The sequence below is a fragment of the Lissotriton vulgaris genome, chromosome 4_1 (genome assembly GCF_964263255.1).
Source record: "Lissotriton vulgaris chromosome 4_1, aLisVul1.2, whole genome shotgun sequence".
Classification (NCBI taxonomy): domain Eukaryota; kingdom Metazoa; phylum Chordata; class Amphibia; order Caudata; family Salamandridae; genus Lissotriton; species Lissotriton vulgaris.
In genome coordinates, this window is record NC_141691.1 from 562689911 (window position 1) to 562703909 (window position 13999).

Sequence of the window (13999 nt, forward strand, 5' to 3'; positions counted from 1 at the left end):
CTCACCCACTAATTTGTGGCATGCTTCATCACAGGGTCGCATACGACGCCCAGGTACAGACCAACACTCTGGACAGAGTGCTGATTTGTTTTTTGGAGGAGACGTAAAGAAAAAGGAAAAGTGAGGTAAAGGAAGGAAAAGTTTCCCCCATGACGGATCACTGGTACAGAAGAAAGTGAGCTAAAACTGCCTAAGGAAGTACCACCTAAATTCCTTTATTATCGATCTCCCTTTGCAGGATTAAAAAATAAAAAAAGTGGGGTATACAGAAGGAGTTACCAATCCTTACACTGCATGTACCAACATTTTTCAGCAAAATGTAATTGCCTTTCTGGGTCACTGGCCTTCCTCAGGGTAAAGATCCCTCGTAACGCTGGTCTGTGTCAAAATGTGATCAATTAGTACAAAGTGGTTGAGTCAACCTTACCTGTTTCTCAGTAACACATTCACCATTAATGTCTGTAAAAGAGAAATGAAATCATGAGTGATCCCTTCTAAACTCCTACAAATGATCAAAGATCGTTCCAATCTAATTTTTAGGGAACATACCTGTGTAGTTCTCCCAACTCAGAGTGCTGCTATAAAAACATAATAAACACACAATAAGCACCCAACACCCAGTGAAGGTATGGACTTGTTTACCATAAGCACACTAGTGGTTAAACCATAGATGCCTTCATAGTGAGGCTACCCTTAGAGTATCTTACCCGAGTTTCGTAATGAAGTCTCCGAACCCGGGACCGTCGTGGGAACACCCCCCTGAAGTCACACACTCGCACACACTGCAGAATAGAATAAATACTAAGCCAAACCTCCCCCAAGGTACATAACTGGGTATTTCTACAGAACCTGCGTGGTTTAGTATAGCTTTTTCTGTGTCTGTCACTAGTGATGAATGCAGTAGGTGATTGAATGTTCCTTTTAACAAGGACTAAGCAAGGCTCTTTGTTGGCATGCTTCATGCCCTACTCCTGAATCAATCATGCCATCACTAAGTTTAGTTTCCATATCGCCTCCAGATGCCAATATTATTAAGGCTAAACTCTTGTTGAGATAAATATTCAATCTCCCACCATCCTGGTCTTATCTTAAATGGTGACAGCATGCAGATCGCCCTACCCTTTTGCTCCTGGATTTCGTATCGCCAACGTGGTCTGAAACTGTGATGGCATACATAGGGGGTTTTGGAGTGGGGTAGTAGAATGCAATCTCATTCACCCTTGTCATGTCTGCAGTAATTTGTATCAATGCTCAGGCTGCCCACATACGGGTTCCAAATATACGTTTCTTTTATGACTCCTAAAAATGAAGAGAACTGTTTAGAGGAATGCCACCCCATCCCTTGTTATCGCGGTGTAGTCTTTCGAATTCAGTGACTCCAGTATTCACAAGTCTTTTTATGAGGATGTCATAATTTACTGTATCAAATGCAGAGGTCAGGTCGAGTAGAATGATGGCAGCTGATCCGCATTTGTTGTCAGGTTTTTTAGATTCCTCGATCACTGCCAGCAGGGCCATTTCTGTGCCATGACGAGGTCGGAATCCAGTCTGGGTAGGGTGAAGTATCTTTTAATTTACTTGAAATTCAGAGAGAATCAGGTTGGAATGCTTATCTAGTATTTTACTTATCCCTGGGAGAAGGGAAACAGGACAACAGTTGCCTAACATCGAGGGATCCAGATTGGGCTTTTTAAATAATGCTTTGACCATGGCATGTTTCCACGGCAGGAGGACTTGTCCCGTGGTGAGAGATCATTATGCAGTCCCAAGTGTTGTGACAACACTTTCTCACCTCCTTCAAGGCACCTGCCCACGTTCAAGCATACAGTGACATATATTATACAGTGCTGTGACCTTACAATACCATATTGTAAAATAGAGGTCTGTTGCGCCATCTGCCTCTTATTCAAAGAAAGGGTGCCAATAATGGGCCTAGTAGGGAAGTGTACCTCGACGGCACTTTAATATTCCAGCGTTAAATTTTAGACTCATTCTGAATAGGAACAAGTGGTTTTCTGTGGCTCAGAGTATTCTTTTGCTACCTAAGCACATGCCATGTTCATCCCTGAGTTCAGTTTACCATAGCCTAAGAGGGTTCAGGTCCAGTGGTCGAATAAACAGGCACAGTAGTCTAAGACATACCCATGCAGGGCTCTAACTGTAACGGGAGGGTCAAAGGCTTTGAATCTTAGTGACTGCTACTTGTGCACGCATTTCAATTCTTATCCACTAATTCTAGCGTGTACCCCTAGAGCAGAACACTAACACGCATCAACTGCCATGCGTTGTGTCTGTCTTTTTCACTGAAGTCACTTATATTTGTTTACTCTTTGAAGTGGATGTCCTTTCCTTGGTGATCAGAGTTATGACACTTTTGATAAGAGGCCTATGGCCACGTGATCTTTTCCTATATCCCAACTGGAAACCCAAATCCACAGCCTGTAGAATAAATGCAGTTATAAAAGGAGCATATTTCAGGTCAGTATACTGCAGTGCCCCGCCCGCTTTTTTCTCCCAGCTCATAAATATGCAGCAGTCTGCTGTGTGAGCACGAGCTCTGAGTCATTGCTGGTGCCCAGATGGTGGAATGACACATGCAGTGCGCGCGAAGAAGCAATGCAGACATTCTGCAAAAGATGTGCCAGGTTTGCCATTCGCCTACATGAGCTGAATCCCCATCTGTGAATTACATCTGAGCACAAGGCGGATGTATACATGAGCATGAAACTTTTCCCCATCTTTGACAATATATATATTTCCCTTAACATAAATGTGCATCTGGCTTCTAAGGTACAGCTGTAAGAGTTTAAACAGACTGATATTGACAAATGCGCTCCACACTGAAATTGCAGAGCTTGGATCGGAGCAAATGTTATTTCCAAACCCTTATCCTCTGTCAGTAGCTGCACATGCTTGGGTTTTCTGTCTGACGTGAACAAGGCCAATAAAATCGATGTTTTAAAAACAGTACCTAGATTTGGGCTGTCTAACTCGTGATCATTGGAACATCTAAGCGAGGTACATTGCCCAAAACGGCTATATTCAAGCATATAAATGAACACACATTTGCAATAGGCATAATGTATTTCACTTGCCTCACTACATTATGTAGCTGTAGATCGAAATACTCACTTTCAATTTGCAGCCAGGAGGAGAGCTGGGTCGAGTCTGCATATGTTGCAAACAGCTATTGTCACCTGTGCATCCATATGCTAGAAAGCGGCTAGCAAGTTCTCTAATTAGTTACCTCCCATTACGCACATAGTCATGGGCAAGGGAGCATACTGATGTTAGCAGGATTCCACGACCTGCCCATATATCTTAGGGAAGCAGCATTGACAAGTGCTGGCCTCAACGAACCCACACATTCCACCACTCACTTTGGGCTGGGAATTTAAATCGGCAGTCCACCCTTCATGTTTTCATAGGGGTGGGGGGACATGTGAGGTGTGCCAGGGGACTATTCCTTCCAATACATCTCTCTGACAACTAGGGATGCGCTGGAGTCTTACAAATGTGCATGCAAAAAAGAACCAGAAGTGGGGATGTACAAAAAATGGGTCTGTAACTGAGGATAAACTTTTGTGTTATTACAGTTGCCCGGAGTCAAAGACAGACATCTTTTGATTTACTTATTCCACTTTTAACATTATTTTTGTGAATGCTGTTGTGGGCTGTAGGTAATGAGGCATCTCTCATCATCCCACAATCTTTGCCCAATTTAACTATGCAAAAGATCTGGTTTTAGGAATACTGTCAGTGCTTGGGTTGCAGTTCACCTGTCCTGCGCTTAATTTGAGGTGGGTTTCAAGTGGAGACCACCAACACTCATTTTTGGGGACCGGCACTTATTTTCCCTCAACAAACTTTGATTCAGAGCAAAAGAAAAACACAAAAGTGGAAAGACAGTGATAAAGTCAGCAAGCAGGAATGAGAAAGAACCCGAAAGAGTGAGATAAAGAAGCAGAGATTATGTAGTGATGGATTAAAGAGACGCGAGGTAGAATCATGAGCATGCAGCCTTGGTATTTGGCACCCCAATTTTTAATAGCGCGAGCCTCTAGCTTCTGAGCAAAAAACATGGGCTTCAGCAATTAAAAAATTAAGCACTGTATCTTTCTATCATCTATGGCACCCAAATGCAGGTGAGATACTCCGCACCATGGAAATAGTGCCTGTGAGGTGGATCTTCTGCAGTTCTGTGCCATATTTTGACAACAAAGTCTTCTGGTCAAAGTTATTGCTTTCATATAACTCTTTTGCTAGCATAGGTTTTGCTGGTTCCCTTTATGTTTCTGTGAGATTGACCAACTTTACAACAAGGTCAATGGCGAATTACATTCTTTTGCGCCTATTCTGGGGCATCTAACATATTCCAGTGAGATTAGCCATGGAAATGGCATACTTAAGTATATCTTGAAACAATTACAGAATATTAGCACTCGTTGAAGGTTACTAAGGTGTGTGCAATCAGGGGCGGCTCTAGGCTCATGGCGGCCCTGTGCAGGGAGCATACGTAGGGGGCCCCGGAAGAGGGGGTCCGGGCGGGGTGCAGCGCGGAGGCCAGTGAAGAGGGGGTGGGTCAGGGTGTTTGGAAGTGGAATAGAGCCACCAAATCCCTGCCAGGGGCCGCCACGCAAACATGTATCCATCCTCAGAGGATTATTACATTAAGGATAAATATTGGCGTGGTGGCCCTGTGCAGGTGCACAGCCTGCACATGCCTAAGGCCGCCCCTGGTGCTATTTTTGAGGGCATCAAAGAGCCAGAAATCGGAGCATAAACTTTTCATGCATTACTGACTCCACTTCTACCTAAGAATGTGGAAAGCACTCGGTCAAGAGACATACACTAAACTTTTATTGGGACACAGCAATTAAAATTTTATATATTTCATCATTTATGAAAGTTGGGAAATTGCATTGTATTTACTTTGCATTGTGTCAGATTGTGAATGTAACTCCCTGATGTCTCTACCCATAACCATGATGTGTTTCTTTTCATTTATAAATTATTAATTTGTGTTTTGCCACCCTTGTTGTCAGAAATATTTTGTTACACTGCCCATAGATATTTTCTCCATATAGAAAAAAGGCCATCTGGTCATTCCTCACTGGTCATTCCAATGTTTGCCAGGCCATAAAAAACACTGTCATTGTTTCTTGTCGTAAAAAAAAAAAAAATATATATATATATATATATATATGTCTTGTCCTTGTGCCCATGCACCGTTGTGGTTATTTCCTCTGTATGGTCCAAACGCTCTGACATCCGAAGAGAACGCATTCACAGCTGTTTGTTCCCGCCAAAGAACAGAGACCTGTTCTGTATGTGGAACGATGCTCGGAGACCCGGCTCCCACACGAGCCGGCTCACCTCCCCGCCCCAGGGTATACACAAGAGGACCACTCATGCTTCATGTGCATTACACCACCTCACAAAATGGAGGCTCGCCGTCATTTTCATGCTTCATTTGTTTAAGTGAACATTCATTATTCTACTCTGACAGCTACTTAACTGCGGTTTTTAACAGCTCAACTTGTGTAACCCTCCTGATTTTTTTTCTGCTCAGCAAAATAGAATGCATCCATTTAGAGATGACAGACGAAGTAAATCAATTGAAGAGAGAGAAGAAGAGTATCAGAGAGTAAGAGAGAGAATATTTGCACCAGATGTGAGTAGTTGTTTAAATTGCCTCTTTAGTGCCATATCTTTAACAGTAGTCAGACAACATCCTCCCCCCTCTGACATTGACAGTGTCACTGCAATAAGAAAGTGCGTCCTGCCTGCCTTCTGCGCGACACTGCAGCATTTGAGCTGATTAGCTATGGCTGCAAATGCAGGCGTGTGCATGTCAAGAAAGTAAGAGCTGCTGTTTCCTCAGAGCACTCCATCATGGCCCCCCTCTGGAGTGCAATCTTTACAGATTCTGCTTTCCGCTGCCTTTAGGGTACTTCGGATTTAATGCAAGATTTAGTACTGGAGGGCTCGCCAGCAGTGGCATCATCATGATGAGAATCTGTCACATATGTCCTTGGGGGGCACCTTAGCGCTCCCAGTCTGGCTCAAACTGCTAGTAAAACACTGTTTGTGAATATGAAGACTGATTGAAAAGCATAGTTATATATTGGTGTATGTATGTTTTTTCGCACTCCGAAAATGCCCTCTTACAAATCAATAATTCATTATAACTTTTGAAGCAGACTGGAAATGTTTCTACCATGTTTACTACAGTTAGGTAAGACCACACAGTTTGGCCTGGTTGGGATATGGTTTCAATGACACTCACTCTCTCCCTAGTATTGTCTTCCTGGTTTTGATATCCAATACAGGCCCTCTTCTCTCTGCTTTTCCCATGTTCTGTGTTTGCATGTGATGCACTCAACTGACCACTTTTGTAATGGGGAAGGAGTGAGACTACAGCAAAGGGCTGCAAAGTAGTAATAGACATGCACAGAAAATGGTCTTTGTTTAGGTAAGGGACGCCTCCTTTCCTTCCTGTCCTGGTTTGATGCTTTTTCCTAATCAATGCATGCCAAATGCATGGGCAAGGCAATGCCACTTCCTCAAAGCACTCATTAAAGCTGGATGCTTCATGGAGTAGGCCTACATTTAGCAATACCCCGGAAGAGGATTGTTTCTATGCAACACCTTTTCCTCCTGGCTAAGCAAAGAAAAGATGGTTAAAAAAGGTCCTGTTGCAGCGAAGCTGGTGTAAAACATTCCCCATTAGTATGACTCAATGAGAGAGGATCTATTTAGGTCGGTGTGACTCACTGCACATGATACCCATAGGACGTGGAGGCGTGATGGTACAACATAGCCTTATTTAACCTACTTTAATCTTAAAATCCCAGATTAAAACAATACTTTCGTTCTCCGACTTTTCATTTAAAGCAAAACGTTCTCAAATTCTTCATGTAAAGCAAAACGATACATTGATTCTTTCATGTATTAGGAAGGGTAAATTGTCAGAAAACATTTAATCCTTAGTCTTAAAGATAAAATGTTTCGTTCAACAAATTATACAAGTTAATAAAGTGAGTGCTTTGCCCAGCACTCATAATTTGTACAAGAATAAAGTCTCGTGCACCACATTAGTTGGAACTGAATAAATGTATTAAAGTGGGTGCACATTTCACTTTATCATTTCTCACTGGCCCTCCATGCATCACAATGTAGGGGGCATGCACCCCATGTCCTCTTATGCATTGGAACCTTTAAGGAACGTGGAAATGTTGATGGGGTCCTTCCTATGTCTGTAGACCTCCACATCATCCCCACTTCGCCAACAGGAACAGGATTAAAATGTACCGACCCTAAATGTGCACTTAAAAGTGAATGCTTATCTTTACATTTCCTCCTCTTAGGGATCGAAATGTAAATCCCCATTCCACTGCGCCCCAATGTCCTAAGGAGTGGAGTACTGGATCTGTGATTTATACAGTGCCCATTTCTGTTCTCATTATGCATTGACTCTTCCAGCTGCGGTCGGTAGTAGGAGTAGCTGCCGGGCGGTGACGTGGGGAGGGGCAGGGTGGCAGGTAGTAAACTATGGATTACAGAGGTTTACCGGTAAGTAAACAGATAAATAAATAAAACTAATTTCTTTGCGTGCACTGCATCGCATTTGAGAATTTATTTATATGTTTACTTACTTGTAAACCTCGGTAATCCATAGGTTACTACCCCACACCCTGCCCCTCCCACTTCCCACGTCACCGCCCGGCAGCTACTCCTACTAACGACCGTAGCTGGATTCTTCCCCTGCAACAGCCCTGTACAAGGCCAGGACCATTAAATGACAACAGTAGGTGCAGCGGGCGCAGAACCCAGAAAATCTCTCTGTGATTGACTGATGCTCTGGAATCTACAAGTAACATTCCCTGGCATACAGCGGAATGCAATTTTGCATAGGGGCAATATGCTTTTACAAAATATAATGAGCACACATCATATTTTTAACACAACCCTTTTTGTGAATTTTCACTAATGCAAGTCCACCTTTCTCATGATACACATTAGCATTATTTGGAAACATGTTTTTGAAAGTTGGGCCCAGTGAATTCAAAAAGCATCAATGCTGGTTTTGTAACAGGTGTTCCAAAGAAAAATGCTGTCATGCTTGGAACTGGGTTCACCATCAACATTTCTCCTACACATAGGGAAGGACACATGTGATTAGTTTGCATTCATCTTGTGAAGTCATCATCCCTGCTCAGTATGCCCAGTTGGCAAGCGCAAATTTACCCATCATGGTCCACCAAGCACATCCATTAGAAAGTGCCTCACCTTCATGGCAACCATAATTTCAGGCATTGTGTCAGGAATGTGCGAAAGAAATACTAGAGCAGAGACAAACAATAACAAAAAGGACCACTGCAAGGCTTGTCTCCACATTCAGTACTCTATTGGCATCATCTAGCTGTTTCAAAGTGTCTGTTTCATGTTTTTCTCACTGATCAATGACTCTGTTTAGCTCCTTTGACTCTCCAGTGGTAGCATTGGTGTAGTGGTTAAGGTATAAATACGGAGAGATTGTTTGAAGAATGGCAACAGACATAATTTCACACAATAATTAACAAAATCAGTAAATGCCAATATCCAGTCAACATGCAGTCAGAGATACTGTTTGTAAAAAGCATCTGTTCTTAATGATCACTTTGGTACATATAATATTTGAGACGATTAGCTTATCTGAAAACCAAAACTGTCTAGACATAACAATTACCGAGACAACATCCCGTGTACTTTTGACACTAAATAAGAGGCTACCAGTATTGTAATAGTAATGGTCTAATGTTATCCCAAAGATATGCTGTCGTCTTTCAGGACTAGAGCTAGCTTCATCACTATCCTTGGTGGCAAAACAATGTCACCATGGTTGAGGGACCACAACCTTTGCAGCCCAGCCCAGTTTTCTGTGGTACTGCTGTGTTTCATTGCCTTCTTAAGCTGCAGAGTAGAGAAATAAGCAAACTATGTTGTAGTATGTTATTTTTAGAAATTTGTGAATTTTAAAACTTGTAGATGTCACAAAGTTGGGAAAGTTTGGAAAAATGTGTGTGAAAAGTCTTGTAAAATAATGGTTTTGTGGGAGAAAACCTTTGAAAATCAACGTTTAGTAAGGTACATTGTGGAGAATAATTCCATCAGAACCTCTTTTCCATTGAAAGTTTTGAACACCAGTGAATTTGGGCAAAGTCGCAACACTGTGACTTTGGAAACCTTAACACAATTACCATAAAAACTATCTACATAACCCTAATTCTTTTTTCATATTAATTTAATTTTTCTGTATGATTGTTTCATTGTCTTGGAGCCTCTTGGCATCGACTAGCTTGTTATCAGTGGCCATCAGGAACCAAAATATCCTTGTGTCTCAATTCTGGGTGTTTGTGGTGAGGTGTTTTCTAATGCAGCAATGATTGTTAGAGTTCTAGGAGATACGTTATGGGGGGTTCAGAACATCAGACAACAAAACACACCTCCATCTTGGTTTATAATGCTTAATGACAGCATTATTCAGTTTCCCAAGATCCGAGATCCTGGCATCCTTGGTGTAGTTTACCCCTTAACATTTTACCTTCAGAACTCCCGTTTTGCTGAATTTGATTTTGCTGGCCATAGGCCTCTGCACATTTTATCACTGCTAACCAGTTCAAAGGTGCTTTTGCTGTCTCCTTAAAACATGACTTATACCCATTTAGCATATTTAATTTACTTATAAATCCCTAGTAAAATAGCACTACCCATGCACAGGGCCTGTAAATTAAATTTTACTGGTGAGCCTGCAGCACAGATTGTGTCACCCACTTGAGTAACACTTTAAACATGTCCCAGGCCTGCCGCTGCAGCCTGTGTGTGTGTGCAGTTTTAAACTTCTATGTCAATCTGGCACAGTAAACCCATTGCCAGGCCCTAATCTTACTTTTTAATAAATATGTCACCCTTAAGGTAGACCCCGGGGAACCCAAAGGGCAAGGCCCAGTGCATTTAAAAAGCTGGATAAGCACTTTCGAGGTTTACATGTCCTGGAGGTGAAAAACGTTATTTTAACTACTTCCAAACCCTACCTCTCCCATAGGATGACATTGGTATTCCCTTATTACATTTATAAGTGTAATTTCCAATTGGAAATAGGTAAGCAGTTCATGTTTGATTTCTCTGGAATTGCAATTTAAAATCCCAACTTATGGGGAAGTTTGATATTAAGCACAATTTTGACAATGGCACTTTTAGAAAGTTGGTATTTCTTGCCTTAGCCATCCGGTGCCTGCATTCTGTCTCTGGGTCATATGACTGGGTGTGGGTGACAGTTGGGTTTTGTGTTTTCCTCTTAGACAGCTACACACAATGGGGAGTTTAGGTGTGAATGGACGGGTAGCAGCAGCTGGGCCCAGCACCACTTACACTTGAATAGGCTCTGTCGTGTCTCCTCAAAAAGGGCTGCATACACTCTGTAGAAAATCTGGAGCCAGGGCCAGGTAGACAGGGCACCCATGCACTTCAAAGGTATGCCTCTAAAAGCTTTTTCCCACTTCAACGGCACAACTGGATATACATATTGAACCTCAGACACCACCTCTTCTGTACAATTCTGGATCTGTGAACACACTGCCAGTAAGATGGACAGCTGTGCTGCTGAAATGCATTCCACTCTGCTGGAGTGATGCTCTGAAAAACTGTTGCCCTTCTGTGCTGACCTTCTGCCTGCTGCCCACTTGCCTGGGCAAGAAGGACTAGATTATCATCTCTTGAACCCAGAATCCAGTGACTCCAAAGGCTAATTGGATAGCCTCCTGATCTGAAGCCTCAGAGACGTAACAGGCTTTCAGACAGTCTTGCACCTGGACTCTGCCATCTGTGAGACTACTCTGCCAAGTAGTACCATCCCAGTCCTGGATCCTTGGAAGTGGGCTTAAGGTGCTCTGCCAGCCTTTGTGGATCCAGTGGAACCAGCATATCTCCTTTGCTGTGTGGCGCAACCCCAAGCAGAACTGACGCATCTCTGCTGCTGTATGTATTTGTGCCATTGTAAAGACCTGCATCACTGCTACACCCACAATTTACAATGTACACCAAAACCTCAGTGCAGGCCCTCATACCCCTCATCCATGCCATCCTCAAACATAATGGCAGACTCTGCAGCCTTGAGGCTTCTCAGATCCGATGCATAGCCCTGACTGCACACTGCATCTTCAACGCCTGACTTCGCATCACAAGCCCCATCAACAGGATCCTCAACAACCATGCATACCATCACATCGCAGTCTCCCTGCATCTTGGAATCGAAATATTGCCTCAACTTTGAAACGGATTCTCAATGCTCTTGAAACCAATCTCTGCAAACCAGGATTTAAGTTACTCTGTTCAGCTCTGTCTTAGCTAGGTCCCTGCAGCTGGCCCATGCTCCACCGTGGTTGACCTAAAATTGTGACTGTGTTTTGGCCCAGTATGACCAGATATTCACAATTGTGCTTTGTGCTTTTTGGCGCTATTTTCACTAAAATCTTTTAATTTGCATATTTGCTATTCTACTGATGTTTTTTTTCGTTATGGTATTGTTTTGTTTGTCTATTAAAGAAAGTTCCCATTTTCTACCTTTGTTTGGGATCCTTTTTATGTAAAGATTCTCAGAGTCGGGAAAACCTGAAAAAAAAGCATGATACTGATGAGGGTATTGAATACAACTGGAAAGGAATTCAAGTTAAGCCCTTAGCAAACCTGCCTCTATTGCGCATGCTTTGCAACGTGTGGACACTTAGAACATGTTGTAGTACATTGTGGTACATTACCATGCATATATATATTCAATGAAAAAATCCAAACGTTAAAGATAAGTTATAGTTAAGAAAATTTGATTGATTATTTTTATGCAAAGCACACTTACATTACAAAAATATACATTTTAAAGTTATAGTTATAGGTTTAAGTTATAATTTACACTCCAGCCACAACTTATTATTAGTCACACACCTCCATACATAGTGCTGTGAACTTGTTGGGCAGACAACATTAACTGTAACTTACCCTGCTACCATCCACATTGGTCTCATAAATTATGCCATTTCAGTGTCATAGGGTGGAGTGGCATGTCGTAGAGTGAGATGGCATGTCATAGAATGAATGGAGTGACATGTCATAGAGTGGAGTGTCATTAAAGTTGTAGATTGGATTAGAGTGGCGTAGAGTGGAGGGGCATAGAGTGAAGTGGCTGCCATCCAGTACAGTTGCGTGTCATATAGTGGTATGTTGTAGAGTCTCTTTGAGTAGAAGGGCATGAGTGGAGTGACGTAGAGCAGAGTTTCATGTCATAGAGTTTAGTTGCATGTCGTAGAGTGAAGTAATGTCTCACAAAGTGGAGTGGCATGTCATAGAGATAGTACAGTGAAGTGTTGGAGAGTGGAGTGGTGTGTCAACTCAAGTGGCATAAAGAGTAGAGTGACATGTTCTAGAGTGTCATAGATTGTATTGGAGTGCCGTAGAGTGGAGTGGCGTGTTATTCAGTGTAGTGGTGTCTTGTAGAGTAGAGTGGGTGTATAATGAAGTGACATATCATACAGGGGCACATCATAGAGGGTCTTTGAGTGGAGAGGCATAGAATGCAGTGGTGTGTTGTACGGTGGCTTAGAGTGGCACGGAGTGGAGTAGAGTATTGTAGAGTGAAATGTCATAGCATGTGATAGAGTGTAATAGAGTGGAGGGGGAAAGAATAGAGTAGAGTGGAGTAGAGTGGAATCGAGAGTCATGGCTTGCATTGGAGTGGCATATAGTGGAATTGGCAGAGTAGAGTGGCATAGAGTGGAATGGTGTAGAGTGGAGTGAAATGTTGTAGACTGGAGTGACAGGTCATAGAGTGGAGTGGAGTGGTGTATTGTAGAGTGTCATCTAAGACAAGTACATGAAGGGAAACATTTTGCATTTCTCACTTAGAGCAAAGTGATGTGGTAACCATAATAAAAGAACAAAGGGTGACAAACTCTGAACTAGAAAAGTAACTAAATTAGTTCAGTGTGATAGTTAGGATGACTAAAGTGTTGAACATCAGGTCCAAAAATACAATTAAAGTCATGAGCCTTTCATAGAAGACTTATTTATTCCACTCACCAATAATTTGCCCTCTATTCAACCAGGAAAAATAGATGCAAATACTCTTGTTTAGAAAGTTCTTCCCTTTGATCTCCACCTACTACATGTGAAACCTTTTTATCTGCTAGGGTTTCACAACTAGGAGTGTAATTTCCAGCAAACAGTTAACCTCGGATTTAAATCCTCCAAAATAGGAAATGACACCCAAAAAAAGTGTTTGAACCCAAATGCCAATAGCCAGTCTTGAAAATCTCATCCTTCCTTTCAGTGGCCTTTGCTGAGCTTAAAAGCATCCAAGCTACTAATGAATGATAACACAGAATTCAGTTCTTGGTCAATAACACAAAGGAACCTTGACATTTCAAACATGTCCAAAGTAATGGAAGAGGAATCCACAGGCACCTTACAAACAAAAGGCTGATGGGATTAAACGATAAAGTTCGTCATGGGTATGTGTGGTCCCAGATTATGACAGTTATGAGTAGAACATGTATCAAAGCTTTGGACCGGTTAACCGCTTGCATTCTCATAGACTATGGAGACAACAGCTTACTGAGAGATTTGTGAAGATTTGGGGGACTTCCAATTCCTCCACTAAGCTGAGGTTACCATTGTAACTCTTGAAACATTCATTATATCCATTTCACCCATTTGGACCCATTACAATTTTACACTGCATATATTTACTACCAGCTTTGATGTTCCGTTTTGATTAAAAAGCATTTGGGAGACTTTCAATTTCCTCCAACCTCCAAATGAGACCCCTAGTACTAAAGTAACATTGTGCAACATTTTAGGACTCGGCAATTGTAAAATCCACATCTTCCAATGAAGAGGCTTTACAACACTCCTGCCTTGTCCAGGTTGTCGCAGGGTGGAGCATGCATGCCTTTTTTGAGGATGTATT

At 42.2% G+C, this 13999-nt stretch overlaps 1 protein-coding gene across 6 annotated transcripts in view; it reads left to right on the forward strand.

The window, feature by feature from the left end:
* ARPP21 (cAMP regulated phosphoprotein 21) overlaps positions 1 to 13999 on the forward strand; it is a 325940-nt gene that overhangs the window by 129933 nt on the left and 182008 nt on the right. For 4 of the 6 annotated variants that reach the window (XM_086964746.1, XM_086964749.1, XM_086964748.1 and 1 more), the window contains exon 11: positions 5573 to 5674. The exons of the other annotated variants lie outside the window; for them this stretch is intronic. In XM_086964746.1, coding sequence (XP_086820872.1) covers positions 5573 to 5674 — 102 coding nt within the window. The remainder of the gene's footprint in view (positions 1 to 5572; positions 5675 to 13999) is intronic. 6 annotated transcript variants of the gene reach the window in all.